Raw genomic sequence first — 15,672 nt, forward strand, 5'->3', positions numbered from 1 at the left:
TTAAATTCAGCTGAGGGGCCTTTGATTAGATTACCTAAGATTGCTTTAGGGCTTTTTATTGGTTGAGTCTCCACTCCCTTGCTGGGTCTGATATAATTGATCTCTCTCTCACTGAACCTGGGACCTGGTATGTGGGAAGCTGGTGCTCAACCACTGAAGTCACATCAGCTCCCAGAGTTGGATTTTTTGTTTTGCTTATTGTTTGCTTTTTTTCCTTTTTTTCAGGAACCCGCAGGAGTCAAACCTGGGACCTCCCATATGGGAAGCAATAAACAGACAGACATGGGGGGAGAGAGAGAGAGCTCTGCCAGTTTTGATCCTGGCAAGTGACAGAAAGGAAAGGCTTAAACAGCTGAGGCCCCTGGGGAGAGAGAAGCCATTTGCCTGATGGCAGAACTTGGGAAGACATCAGGCATCCAAGACTAATATAGGAGGCCCCAAAAGAGCAAAGCCCTATGCTGGGTTGCAAGTGAAATTGGGAAGAAAGCAGAGCAGCTGAGCCTGAGAAAGGATGGGGGTGGGGTGGGGTGGGGGCAGCAGAGACCAGGCAGGAATGCCTGCCATCTTGCTTCAACACGTGCAGCTGACTTTGGTGAGTTGGTCTTTTCATAGCCTTGGAACTTTAGGCTTTTACCCCAAATAAATCCCTGTTATAAAAGCCAACAGATTTCTGGTACTTTGCAGCAGCAGCTCCTGCAAACCAAGACAGTCCTTTATCAGATATTAAATTGCAAATAATTTCTCCCAGTCTGTGACTTGTTTTGCATTCTCTTCAGTGTTTTTGGAAGAATAGTTCTTAATTTTGAGGAAGTCCAATTATTGAATTAGTTCTTTTATGTATTGTACCTCTGGTGCCATTTCTTTTTTTAAATGTTTTATTTATTCCCTCTCCCCTCCCGTTGTCTCATTATTTGCACTCGCTGTCTGCTCACCTTCTCTTTAGGAGGCACGGGGAACCCATCCTGGGACCTCCCATGTGATGGATGGGAGCTCAACCACTTGAGCCACATCTGCTTCCCCTTTGGTGCCATTTTGAGTTTATTTTTATACAGTGTGAGAAATAGATCAGTTAATTTTTTTTTGCATATGGGTATTTATTTCCAGCATTTGTTAAGAAGATGAACCTTTCTCCACTGAATTGCCCCTTTGTTGAAAAGTCAATTGACCAAATGTGTGTGGTTCTATTTCTGGTTTCTCTAGTCTATTGATCTATTTGTCTAGCTTGATGCCAATACTACACTTCCACTACTACTGTTGTTTTATAATCAGTCTTGAAAGTATTCTATTATGTGGAAGGGCTATAATTTTAATTAGTCTTCCCTTTCACCCCAACTGATGGACAACAAAGTTTTATTTTTGCATTTACAGTATTTTAATGAATGTTCTTGTATGCATACCATTTTTTGCATACTTTCGTAAATATATTCTCAAGGTAATTCCTAGCAGAGGAATTCATTGATCAAACATGCATTTAAAATAGATGCAGAGAGAAAAATTTCAAACAGCTGAGAGGTGTAAAATAAAAGATGTCTTCCTCCCTTCTCAGCCCCAAGGTGAGCTACTATTACTATTTTTTATTTTAAAAAAAAAGTTTCTCTTCTCTGATCAGAGAGCCTTTAGTACACCACTTTCTACAATATCCACTTGGTGGCTAGAAGTTTTTGCAAAATACAAATCTGACCCTGTCATTTTCTTGCTTAAACCCTTTAGTTCCCCCCACGATCCCATGCCAGCCCTCAGGCCTTCAGGGTAATTTCAGACTCCTCAGCAAGGCCCCAAAAGCCCTTCCCTAGCTGGCCTCTACTCTCCTCTGCCCCCTATTCTCACCTGCTTTTCCCCAGTGCGTCCTTGAGGCTGCCGCTTTGGGAACAGCTGCTGGTTCCCCAGCAAGTCATGGGTCTTACACTTTGTGCCTTTGCTATTCTGCCCCCTCCCGCCTCCCTGCACAAGCCAGTTTGGTGTCCTCGTCCTGTTGGTGCCCCTTGGCCTGCACTCCTCCAAAAGGGCATTTAGCAAAGGGTGATGAGGGTTAAGCCATCCCTGTGTAGCTGGCCCCTCTCTCAGTGCCTGGCACATAATAATGAAAATATTTACTCAATGAATACACTGATTTAAAAGGTCACAGAAACGTGATAGGTACACAGCAGGGGCATGTTGAAAGTGCTCTGGAGACACCTGGCATTGCTTGGGGAAGGTTTTCAAGAAATAACGCTTGAGCTGGGCTTTGGAGAATAAGTTTGCTTTAGGCAGGGGGGCCATGGGAACAGTCCTGCAGAGGTGACAGTGGCAGTCGACACCTGGTCACGAGAGCATCAGGACTTCATCCTGCAAGGAACACTTAGGATTACAGTTTAAGTTCATCAACTCCCTCCTGGCTGTAGGACCCCTCCCATATCCTCCCAGCACCTTCCACTGGGCTCTTCACCTAGCAGGCCCTCAGGAGGGGAACCTTTTCCCTTAGCAGACTCGTCAGAGGCTTGGCAGCTGCCTAGAAGCTAGATTTTTGGGCATGGTTCAGAGTTTGTAGATAAGAAAAGCTAACAAAGGACCGTAGCACGTGTCCTCAGACGGTGGACCACACCACTGCTCACAGGAATTTCCTTTTGGCGGAAGCCCCTTGCCCTCAGGCACTGTTCTTCTGAAGAAGGGCAGGCTGCAGAAACCTGGGAAGTCCTGCAGGAGGGGGCAGCTACCAGGGCCGTAAATCCCAACCATTAGGGGAGGTGGGCCTGCAGCTTAACAGTTTTCCCTTCTGTGTGGACTCGTTGCTGCCAATGTTCTTGTAAAACAACAAAATTTTAGAGGAAGGGATTGTGGCTACTACTCAAACAGTAACATCAATCTGATTTACTTGCTAAGAAAAATCAGTTCAAAGAGAATACATTTTGAAATAGTGAATTTCCAAATCTTAATGAATTCTGTTGTGGACATATTAGGGTATGACTGAAGCAGATGGAAGGATTGTTGGGCTCCTAGATTCTATTTAATACTGTCATCAACTCACAGAATGATCTTGTGAGATTTTTTTCTCTCAAGCTCCACATCTGTAACATCAGATTGCTGAAATTCACCTACATCAGGATGCTCAGAAGTTGGGGAAGGGTTAATGGAACTGATAGCTATTCAGTTTTTTAAAATACATAACTTTTTGGGAGGTGGATGTGGCTCAACTGATAAAGTGTCCACCTACCATATGGAAGGTCCAGGGTTTGATACCCAGGGCCTCCTGACCTGTGTGGTGACCTGGCCCACGCTCACTGCTGCTGCGTGCAAGGAGTGCCGTGCCACATGGGCACCCCTGCACAGGGGTGCCTCACGCTCAAGAAGTGTGCCCTGCAAGGAGAGCTGCACTGCGTTAAAAAACACAGCCCACCCAGGACTGGCGCTGCACACATGGAGAGCTGACGCAGATGATGGCACAATGAAAGAGAGACTCAGTTTCCTGGTGCTGCCTGATAATGCAAGCGGACAAAACACACAGCAAATGGACAGAGAGTGCAGACTATGCAATGGAAGGGGAGAGAAATAAATAAATCTTAAAAATAATAATAATAATAATAATAATAAATAAATTAGATGTGATGGTTAAGTTTGTGTCCACTTGCCTAGGTTATGGTGCCCAGTGGCTTGCCAAGCAAGCACTGGCCTGCGACTGTGAGGGTATTTTGTGGCTGGATCTAATCATTAGTCAGGTGATTGCATCTACTGTTGATTACATCTACAATCAACAAAGCAGACTGCCTACAGCAATGAGCAATCTCCCCATCCAATAATGAGAGGCCTAAAAGTGAGAACTGAGGATTACAGTAGTCAGAAGGATTTCTACCTTTACTTCAGTCAGCTTTTCCTGGGAATTCAGTGTCATCTTTATCAGTTTCCAACTTACAGCCTGTACTACCTATGGAATTCAGACTTGTCAATCCTCATGGCTATATGAGCCCATTTTTATGTTACATGCCAATATGGGCTTACAGATAACCCCACTTTTCAAAAGCCAGAGCTAACAAAAGCAAGAAGTAGACAGGAACTCCACTGTTTATGATGAGACTTGATTCCAACCTCCTGGTACAATTCTTTCTGCTCTTAACTCTAACCCGGCTTCTGAGCCCTTGTGGTATTAATGTCTAGTTTTATGTCCTCCCCACCCAATTTTTTATTTTGGAAGATTTAAAAGTTACAGAAAAGGAGAAAGAATATCTATCTGGATTCACTAGCTAACATTTTGTTAAAGTTGCTTAATTTCTCTTTTTCTAGGAACCATTTGAAAGTAAACTATATATGACACTTTACCCCTAAATTCATCAGCATGTAACTCCATCTAAATACATCTAGCGCTTATCTCCAAGGAAAACCACACTTCTACTACATTGCTGCAATATTTTCTGATACATAATCCATATTAAAATTTACTCAATTGTTTCAGTAATGAACAACAGTGCCCATTTTTCTTCAGACTAGATCCAATCATTAGTTCTTAGAACAGGTTCCTCATCTTTTAGAACATTCCAAATCTGGATTTGTCTAATTGTTTCCCATGTTCAGCCTGAAGTTAAATGTTTTTGCAAGACTAGTACAAGGGGGTGCTGTGTTCTTCCTCACACACCACACCAGGAGGCAGAGAATGTTAGGTTACCACCTGGCACTGGCAATGCTGAGCCAGCCCACCTGCTGTCTGGTGTCTTCCAGATTTCTCCACTGTAAAAAGTTCTTTTCCCTTTGTATTTAGTAAGTAAGCCATAGCTGTTATTTTAAAACAGCATCCACCTACGATCTTTACCTGAACCAATTATTTCATTGGTGGTTACAAAATGATGATACTATCATTCTTTCTATATTTATTAACTGGGGGTCTTGGGTAAGAGCTTACCTGTCCCTTTTTTAAAAATATAACAATACTTGAGTACTTTAAATTCATATAAAACATTGTTTTCATACTGCCAGCTGCTTACTGTAGATGTAGACTATATAAATCTACCTCTTCCCCCTAAAATATCTCACCATTCTCTCCTTTGTTTAGTCAGGAGTTAGCAAGTCATTTAGCAGTTAACTCCTGAGGACACCTGAAGTTTGGTAGGTATTGTGGTTTCTGGACAAAGAGGATCAGCATACCCTGAGAGTTTGATAGAAATACAGAATTTCAGGCCCCACCCTAACTTATGGAATCAATCTGCATTTTGGCAAGAGCTCCAGCTGCATGCACATTAAAGTTTGAGTAGCAGTGGTCTCTAGAAGATACTTTAAAAGTGCTGGGTTCAATTCTGTAGAGACCTGGGTCTTAAGTAAAGAAATAGAGTACAAATAGTTGCCAAGTACTTTATGAAGACTTGTGCAGCAACAGACATAGCCTATGTGTGTCATCCTCCCAACTGGAAAAAAAAATTTTTAAAAATTTACTTTCCTGAAATGCTCCGTTATTTCACTTATTCAATCTCTGATAACTAGGAAACCAAGAAAATAAAAGTTGAAGGCCTATTAAAGAAATCAGACAGAGATGACAATAAGCACCCAAAACAAGGTCTTAGAACTCTTGGTGTTTTGCAAATGTTTTTCTAAAATATTCTCTCCCCCATTCGCAATGATTGCTGTTGCTTCCAAATCAAATCCAGTGGCAGCCAAAACAATTTCAACTACATTATTTTGAATATACAAGTCAAGCTACTTGGTTTTGGTTGTCCTGGAAAAAATTCACCAGTTACACTCTACCAACCATTAGTCACTTTTATATTTTAAGGTTCTTGAAATGTCAACGAAGTAATTCAGACAAAAGAACAGAGAAGGGCAAAATTAAAGTAAGACACTGAGATTAAGAAGGGGCAAAACGCGAAGGACACTTTTACTTTTAGGTCCGGCTAGTCACATTCCTGAGTGCTGGCAGTACCTGCCTGTCCTCTGTGGCCCCGGAGAGTCAGGAAGACAAGGCCACCCATGGAGTCACTTCCCCAAAGCTGAGCTCAGAGCAGGGCTGAGTCACATGGAGGATTTCCTAGATGACGTGTTGCCCAGCACCCGGAACAGAGAAGGAGAGAGCACACCCAGATCTAGACCCTGCTTCATGGACATCCTGTGAGGACCCTGGGCCATTACTTACCAGCAACAGCGTGGAGGAAACTCGTCAGACCTTGCTGAGGAACAGAAGTATACAGTGGATTTGCAAATATTTCAGGTTTACTGTCAGCACCCCACAACTAAACAAATGGAAAAAGTGTGAGATGATCTTGTTGACCTCTGAGTCAAGTGTTAGTTCAGATCCACTGGCATCAGGGAGGAGAGTTTCCGCTAATCAGAAATATCTGGGAGGCAAGATAAATACAAATGAGGTAGGTACAAGATTAACCCCATCTACCTTACCGCACATTCAGTGAAGACTATAAATCCAGAATATCCAGGAAAATTCTTTAAAAACAAAACTCAATTCCAGCCCCTATGAAATAAATGACAAAACCAGAACAGGATATATTTCTTCTTCATACTTCCTATAGAGATTCAAATAAAGAATAAAAGTAAAATTCAAGGTTTTCCAATTCTGAATATATGCTTACCCTTAGAACCCAGCAATTCTACTTCTAGATCTGTCCCACAGAAATGTGTACGTGTTCACTTAAAGAAATGTACTAGAATTGTGCTGTCCAATGTGGTAGTCATTAACCACATGTAGTTATTTATAATTAGAAGTAAAATAAAAAAATTTGGTTCCTCGTAACACAAGCCACACTCCAACTTAAAAGCCACATGTGACTGTGGTAACCCTACTGGACAGTTCTTATACTAGGATGTCCACAGCAGTACTATTCTTAAAAACCAAAAACCGCAGGCGACTCCACATATCCATTCAATCGAATGGACTTATTATGACACATTTACAAAATAGATTTCTATATAGCACTGAGGTAACAATCTATTATATGGATGATGCATGATACAGAAACTAGATACAGTATACTATAGATCCTATTTATGTAAAATAGAAATCAGGTGAAAAGATCAAAACAGCGATAGCCTTGGGAGGGTGAGGAGTTGCTGGAAAGCAGCACTTCTGGGGTGTGATTCATGTTCTGTGCCTTGATCTAGGGTGCCGATTGCATCAATGTTATTTGTGAAAACTCAGCTCTACACAGATGATTTGGGTACATTTTGTATACGTATTGTACTTCAATAAGAAGTTTTAAAAAATTCATCCCATCTACTGCGTGCCGGGCATTTTTCACTTACATACGCCCTTTGCTTTTACACTGTTATAAAAAAGATGTTTTTTTAAAAAAAAGGTGTTTTCCTTTTATACTAGAGAATCTTTTGAAAGCAAGTTATTTTTTTTGTATGTCCTTTTAATTAACTAGACACAGTGTGTTGAACACAACAGATAATTATTAAGGGTGAAAATTACGAAATCAAGAGCTTGCTTGAAATATTCTTATTTTCCTCACTTCTTCATAAAGGCAATAGTGGAAAGTCTTTTCACAAGGGGACAGGGATCTCTGGCTTGCTGCCATGTTTTCCAGGTATGCCCACATAGAAAACATGTTGCTATTGGCCTCTTGTCAAACACTTCAACTTCCTTCTAATTTCCTTGAAAAGTAAACAAGATGACAGTAAGTTGTACTTAAAAAGGGTGGTATTTTCCTTACAATAAATGCTGTAAAAGTTCACACAATAAAGTGAAATGACAACGACTGCAATTTTTAAGTCTAACAGTACCAACCTCTACAAGGGTGGTAATACTTAAAAAAAAAAAAAAAGTTGCAAAGGATGCTTCACAATACACATTCTTGGCAGAAGCAAAGGTGAATCCAGGAATTGAGTTTGCCCAAAAGTAGACCCTAAGCCAAGGATTTGTATTCCATTTATTTGGGAGGTGATTCTAGGAAGTGAGAGAGGAGAAAGTAAGGCAGGGAGGAGAGCAGAGCAATCACGGGTAAGTTAATGAGAGGGTTCCATCCTTGGTCCACTGGGGCTCAGTTCCACCAAGGACCTTCTATGGAAGATGTAGAATGTGCCCATCAAATGACAGGGAAGCTGGGGTTTGAATAACCAGCCTGTTCCTTACAGGTTGATGGTTGCGCTGAAGGTGTTAAAACCTCAGCCTTTCTGGACTGCCCTGTGTGCAGGTTTAGCAAGCTCCAGAGGGGCAGGAACCAAGTTCTCAGACAGTAAAGCAGAAAAACAGAGGCTGAGGTAGGCGGCTGTCAGCATACATGGGAACTGTCCCCTGTGGCTCAGAGGTGGGTTTAAGGGCTATCGGGTGGGGGCAAGGGGTATCTACAGATGCAGAACTCTTACTATTAAGAGATCTTCTTATAAAATTGCCTGTTTCTGTTCACAATTGTTTCAGCATTCTTGAAGGTTAAATATCAAAGGTATGAAAGTACCACATATGATTACTGTCTGATTTTTAGCTAGTTATCAATTGTTAAAGCAAGTCATTCTATGCAAGTACACACTATGTCCATTTGATATGTTTCTGCTATATATGTGCAAACTTTTCAGTAAAATGGAACAAAGTATGTTTTCACATGACACTGCTTAATCCTCTTCTTTCATGAGCTTTGCAGGACGTCCAGTTTCTCTAAGATAAAGGAATGACTGGAAGCAGGATGTTACAGAAGGAGGAGGACAATCTTTCAACATAGGTATACTTCCCAGCAAGCTTTTTATAACTCCTTATATCCATTTTCCATCTCAGGATGTGATATTTCCACTGCCACGTCAGGGTTGTGTGTGGGTGTGTATCAGGTTTAGATATAATGCCCCAGCTGAGCACTACTAAACAATGTACTCGAGTCCTGGCGAATTAAAACTGTTAAAAGATGGACGTGGTATATCCAAATGCAGTTTTCCCCAACTGGTTCGTTCTGTAGTGTCAGCGTCCTGGAAAAGTTTCACAGGCAAAAAGCAGCTTCCGCCCCTTTCTATCTGCACAATGCAGATGCCATTTCTGTTGCAGCCCAAGCTCACATATCCAAGTGCTTATAGAGTCTACGACTTTTCTCTTTTTTATTTTTGTTGCCATGTTTTTTCCAGGGCTTCCCAGCCCCGCTCTCTGAGCCCACAGTAGTTGCAGTCACCAGGCCACTCCCAGGCTTGTAGCCCATCACAGCCTGGACTCCTTTGGTTAAAGCTCTCACGTTCTCCTAGGAAGTAAGAGAAAACACTATTTGAGATATCAGCATTTTCTTTGGGGAATATGCATAGTATTGTTTATGGACAACTCCAAGACAGAGGGGAGTAAACCACTCAGATTTATGGAAGCATACTCCTATCTCTTTCTCTGTCCTTTTTCTCCCTACCTTTATTTTTTTATTTTTTAGATGTCTATTTATTTATAAATTATCCTTTTTCCCTGGGGATTGAACCTGGGATCTCATATGTGGGAAGCTCATGCTCAACCACTGAACTATACTGGCTTCCTTCTCCCTACATTTAAATGATATGTTTACCAGGATTCTGTCCCTTCTTCATTCTCTTCTCCCGTATTCTCTCCATCAACTTTGTTCAATCCTGTAACTTCAAATGTCATCTACAACCATCTATATAACTAGACTGCTAATCTTCTGGAAATCTTGATCCTGATATCCAAACTCAACTTGCCTCAAAGAAAATTAACTAGCTTTCCTTAGAAACTGGTTCTTTATTCTATGTTTTGGTTAATGGTATAAAAGTTTACCCAGCTGCCCAACTGGCACCCTTTATATCTCTGCTACTTCACCTTCCTCACATATAATCAAGTCATTAAGTCCTGTTAATTCCAGTTTCTAGAACCTTGTTCATCTATTCCCTCCCACCAATCCCTGCTGCTCTAAAGGTGTTCACTAGCGTTCATTAGTGTTCACTGCAAGACTATCTGCTCTGGTCTCTTCTCTAATCCGTTGTCCACATTTCTACCAGTTATCTAACTCTCTATTTCTCTATTCCTGTGCTCACAAATCTCTGATAGCTCCCCTTAACCTGGAGACTCACGTTTACATTTCCTAGCACGGCACACAAGCCCACCTACAACATAGGCTCTTTTTTTATTAATAAAACTCACACTCCCATACCTTTATGCTTATGTTCACACTTCTCCCTCTGCCTGGAAATCTGGTCCTTCCCACCTCTTCCAATTGGCATATGTATTTTTTAACTCTTCATTTTGAAATAATTTCAAATGTACAGGACAGTTGCAAAAATACAAACTCCAATATAACCCCATCCTCTTAGATAGTAGCAAGATCCACCAATTTTCATTTTGTCACCTTTGCTATATAATTCTATCTACCTATCAATCATATCTATCTACCTTTCTTCTGAACATTTCAGAGCAGGTTGCATGCTCCATAACCCTTAAACATATAATAATACTTCCAAGTACATTTCCTATGAACACAGATATTCACTTATGTAATCACCTTAAGTGCAGTTACCAATTTTAAGAAATTTAACACTAATATAAAGCTTACATTATATATTCCAATTTTTCCTTATGTCCCAGTAATATCCTTTTGAGCCTTATCTCCATTATTAGATTCCACCCAGTACCATGTATTACATTTAATTGTCATTCTCTTTACTTTTTTTTTAAATTGTGGAAACAAACACAGCATAAATATGCCCATCCTGATCCTTCCCAAGCACACCATTCAGGGGGATTATCACATTCACAATGTTGCAGTACCCTCATCACCACTGATTACCAGAACTTCTCCTTCACCCCAAGCAAGAACCATACATTCATTCTGCACTAACTTATCACTGCCCCTTCCCACCCTCTAGTAACCTGTACTCTACTTACCTTCTGTCTCTATGAGTTTGCATATTCTGGTTTTTTCTTTGTGGTTACCAAAAGGATTAAATTTTACATCCTAAATCTGTAACAATCTTGTTTGCTTTGATCTCAAATTAACTTCAGTAGTAACATTAACTATGTACTATGCTTCTCTTTTAAGTTCTCGTCACAAATTTATACATTATGAGTTCTAAGCCACTGATTTGTCATTATAGTTTATGCATTTTTGTTTAGATCCAACAGGAAGTAAAAAGTGGAGTATCAACTCAAATATAAAATGTACTAGAATTTATTTGTACCCATGTCATGATCTTTATCAGAGATCTTTATTTCTTCATGTGGCTTCAGTCAATTGTTTTAGTGTCCTTTCCTTTCATCCTGCAGAACTACATTTCTTGTAGGGCCTGTCTAGTGGTGACGAAGTTCCTCAGCTTTTACCTCCTTCTGGGGCTCTTACAATGAGTATATTGATTGGTATGCTTGTTGGTGTTCCACAGATTCTTCAGGCTCTCTTCTCTTTCCTTTTTAAAAAAACATTTATTTTACTTATCCCCCCCTCCCAGTTGTCTGTTCTGTGTCCATTTGCTGCATGTTCTTCTCTGTCCACTTCTGTTGTTGTCAGCGGTATGGAAATCTATGTCTCTTTTTGTTGCATCATCTTGCTGCATCAGCTCTCCATGTATGCGGTGCCATTCCTGGGCAGGCTGACCCTTCCTTTGCGCTGGGCGGCTCTCCTTATGGGCGCACTCCCTGCACGTGGGTCTCCCCTATGCAGGGGGCACCCCTGCGTGGCATGGCACTCCTTGCGCACATCAGCACTGCGTGTGGGCCAGCTCCACACGGGTCGAGGCGGCCCGGGGTTTGAACCACAGACCTCCCATGTGGTAGACGGACGCCCTATCCATTGCGCCAAGTCTGCTTCCCTGTTCTCTTTTCTTCATTCTTTTTGCTCCTCAGCCTGGACAATTTAGTAGTCTTATCTTCAAGTTCACTGATTCTTCTTTCTGTGAGCTACAATCTGCTGGTGAACCCCTCTAAAAAATTTTTACTTTCTGAAACTGTGATCTACAGCTGTTTGGTTCTATTTCATAATTCACATCTATTGATATTCTCTTTGTGTTCATCTGCTATTTTTCTGATTCACTTCAGTTCTTTGTCCATGTTTTCCTTTGTCATCTCTTCTAAGCTTTGCAGATTGACCTTTGAGACTGCTCTTTCAGAGCTTATCCATCCACACATATGGGCTTCCCTTGTACTTTCTGCCCAGTTACACAGTTCTGAATGTCTCCTCTTCCCTAGGAAAGTTTCTTCACAGTTCTGGGCACTGCACTGTATGTCCTATAGACGGCCATCCTTTGCCCCAGGCAACCACATGACTGCTAGCCCACAGTGTTCTGTAGGTGAGCTCTGTGAGATACCTTCTACACATTGGGTAAGTTCTGAGATAGCTAGTCCCTCAGGCCACCACCAGACAGATTGGGCCAGACATACCTGCACCCAGTATGTGCATGAGGGTTACTCTGCTCCCTCTGGAACCGAATTAGGAATCTGCACTGGAATCCAGGTCAGCTCCATGCTGAGTCAATAAAAAGTGCAGGAGGGTCAGCCAGGGCACCACAAAATCCCACTACTTTAAGTAGCCTTTTTCTTGATTTAATGACTGTCTTGTTACTCCAGCCCTTTAACTGTTTTCAGGAGTTTTGAGAAATATGTTCCTGCCAGTTCTGTGGGCTGTTCAAAGCTTCCGTGGGAGGACAGGGTCCTATGGCATCTCACTCTGCCATCTTTATCTGGACGGGCATCATCCCTACTAGCATATTTTTATTCATCCCTAAAAGTCCAGCTTAAGTGTCACCTCCTTGGTAGTTTTTATACACAAACTCTGCCCTGAACTCCAGATTAACTCTTCCTTCATCGGGATTTGAAATATACTTAAAGTGTACCTCTGTCCAGCATTAACATGTCATATTATTTATTTGTTAACTTGTTGGCCTCCCCTCTGCTAAAATGTGAACCCCTGGAAAGCAAGGGTTGTATCTTATTTTGTATTCCAAATCCTAGTGCAAGGCTAACACAGAGGAAATTTAAAAAGATTTTTATAAACTTCAGATTGTACTTATTTTAAGGTAAAACAAAATTAAAATAACAACAACAAAAAAAACAAAAAACAAAAAAACTAAACAAAGTTTAACTTTAGTTAGAAAAATAATTTTAATTCAACATGATTTGCAAGTATAAAGCAATATTTCATGATCTTCTAATAAGAAAATATTACTCTAGAGGTTAAAGTTTAGACCTATGAATTATTTTAACTATGCATACATTTTTGAATTTTTAAGGGCCTTTAGAAACTTCTGGTAAACATTTATAACTTCAATTTAAATGTCCAAATACAGTTGTAGGCTCAAAAAAGAACTTGTAATCTTTGATACTGGTGGTCAATTTTCTTTCTTTCCTTTTTTTTTTTAAAAAAAGATTTATTTTTATTTATTCCTCGCCCCCCCCCCCAACTTGCAGCTTGTTCCTTTTCTTTTGCTGTCTCTTCTCTGTCCATTCACTGCGTGGTTTTTCTTTTTTTTTTTTTTTTTTTTTTTTTTAAAGATTTATTCATTTATTTAATTTCCCCCCTTTCCCTGGTTGTCTGTTCCTGGCGTCTACCTGCTGCGTCTTGTTTCTTTGTCCGCCTCCGTTGTCGTCAGCGGCACGGGAAGTGTGGGCGGCGCCATTCCTGGGCAGGCTGCTCCTCTCTTTTCACACTGGGCGGCTTTTCCTCACGGGCGCACTCCTTGCGCGTGGGGCCCCCCCACGCGGGGGACACCCCTGCGTGGCACGGCACTCCTTGCGCGCATCAGCACCGTGCATGGCCAGCTCCACACGGGTCAAGGAGGCCCGGGGTTTGAACCACGGACCTCCCATATGGTAGACGGACGCCCTAACCACTGGGCCAAAGTCCGTTTCCCTGCGTGGTTTTTCTGTATCTGCTTGTCTCTCTTTTGTTGGGTCATCTTGCTGCGCCAGCTCTCCACGGTGCTCGGGCCAGCTTTGCCTTCACAAGGAGGCCCTGGCACACAAACCCAGACCCTCCCATATGGTAGATGGGAGCCCAACTGATTGAGCCACAGCCACTTCCCCAATTTTCTTTTAAATATTGCCACAGATTTAGAAGTAACACAAACTATGAACCATAAATTCCTAAATTCTATCTCAAGCTTTGTCACTTTAAACAAGTGCCCTTAGGTAAGTCACTTACTCTCCTTCGGCTTCAATGTCCTAAGCTGTAAAATGGGGACAGTAATAATATCTGCTTGGCCTGTCTTGCAGGCTTGTGTAAGCCACATGGATAAAGCACCATAGCAACACAAAATCATTCTCTGGGTATAGTAAACTTTTTAAAAAAATCTACAGTAGTCAAAATAATTTAAAGTTGCTCAACATCACTAATCATTATGGAAACAAAAATCAACATCATAATGAATACCACTTCACAACCATGATACCTAAAATAGAAAGACTAAACAAGTGTTGGCAAGGATGTGGAGAAACAAACTCTCATACACTGTTGGTGGGAATAAAACAGAATGTAGTATACATCTATATAATGGAATCTTATTTGGCCCTAAGAAGGAACAAAGAACTAATACATGCTACAACATAGACAAACCTTGAAAACATTATTGTATATGAGAGAAACCAGTTACAAAAGGCCACATATCGTATAACTTCATTTATATGAAGTGTCTAGAAGAGGCAAATCCATAAAGACTGAAAGTAGATAAGTAGTTTCCTAGGGCTGGAATGGAGGTGAAGGAAACAGGATTGGGGGAAAATTGGACGGTGACAGCTAAAAGAAATGGAGTTTCTTTTTGGGGTGATATAATTGTTTTAAAACTGACTGTGGTGATGGCTGGACAACTTTGTGAACATATCAAAAACCACTAAACTGTATACTTTGAAAGGGTGACTTGTGTGATATGTGAATGGTATCTCAATGAAGCTGTTTTTAAAAAATGTTGGTGGGAAGCAGATGTGGCTCAAGCAGCTGGGCTCCCACCTATCATATGGGAGGTCCTGGGTTTGGTTCCCAGTGCCTCCTAAAGACGACGAGCAAGCCCATGAGATGGGCTGGTGCAGCAAGCTGATGCAAGCAAGAGACACAGTGAGATAACACAACCAGGAAACACAACGAGACACACAACAAACAGGGAGTGGGGGTGGCTCAAGCAATTGGGTGCCTCCCTCCCACATGGGAGGCCCCAGGTTTGGTTCCTGGTACCTCCTAAAGAGACAACAAGATTTTGGGGGTGGGGATGGGGGGATAAATAAAAATAAATAAATCTTAAAAAGAAAAAATGTTGGATCAGAAATTAAAGAAAAACTTTAAAACTTACTTGATGAAAAAAGCTTTTGTCAACTGTGTTTTCAATCTGTTTTGTTCTTTTACTTCTGCCTGGCTGCACTTTTATTTCACTGCCATTCATTTTGTTCTCTAGGAGTCGCTGGTGTTGATGCTGAAAAGTCACAGGATCAGTTCCAGGAGGAGGATGACAATATAGCAGCTTACCCTACAAAGACAACATGAGTGATAAGAGTGCATCTCTGTGTAATCCCAGGAGAAAGAAAAAGTCCTCAGAGGAGATGCATGCAACCAGGTACACTAAGCTGACAGTCTCTAAAGAAAAGCAGGTTTATGCTCTATGAATGAAAAGTTCCCTCAAATGTTGAGCCTCCAGACCATGTCCTACTCCCCCCACCCCTTCCTCTGCTTCTTCTACACATTACTTGGATGACTTCCTTTTTATCTATGTCATTTAGTATCTGTGGATATGAAATCTCCTTCAACTTCACAGCATATACACACTACTAAACTGGATCTCCAAATATGGTTACTGAACTGTTATTGCATTGCTTTATATGCC

The 15,672-nt window shown here is 41.3% G+C and overlaps 1 protein-coding gene across 4 annotated transcripts in view; it reads right to left on the reverse strand.

Annotated features, from left to right (window-relative positions):
* Nucleotides 1–6,372: 6,372 nt before the first annotated feature.
* LSG1 (large 60S subunit nuclear export GTPase 1) overlaps nucleotides 6,373–15,672 on the reverse strand; it is a 42,705-nt gene continuing 33,405 nt past the window's right edge. For all 4 annotated transcript variants that reach the window (XM_004479635.5, XM_004479636.5, XM_071214690.1 and 1 more), the window contains exons 13-14: nucleotides 15,145–15,318; nucleotides 6,373–9,125 (exon numbers count right to left, since the gene is read on the reverse strand). In XM_004479635.5, the coding sequence (XP_004479692.1) occupies nucleotides 8,946–9,125; nucleotides 15,145–15,318 (354 nt within the window). In that variant the 3' untranslated portion in view covers nucleotides 6,373–8,945. The remainder of the gene's footprint in view (nucleotides 9,126–15,144; nucleotides 15,319–15,672) is intronic.

Source organism: Dasypus novemcinctus, chromosome 4 (genome assembly GCF_030445035.2).
Source record: "Dasypus novemcinctus isolate mDasNov1 chromosome 4, mDasNov1.1.hap2, whole genome shotgun sequence".
NCBI lineage: Eukaryota > Metazoa > Chordata > Mammalia > Cingulata > Dasypodidae > Dasypus > Dasypus novemcinctus.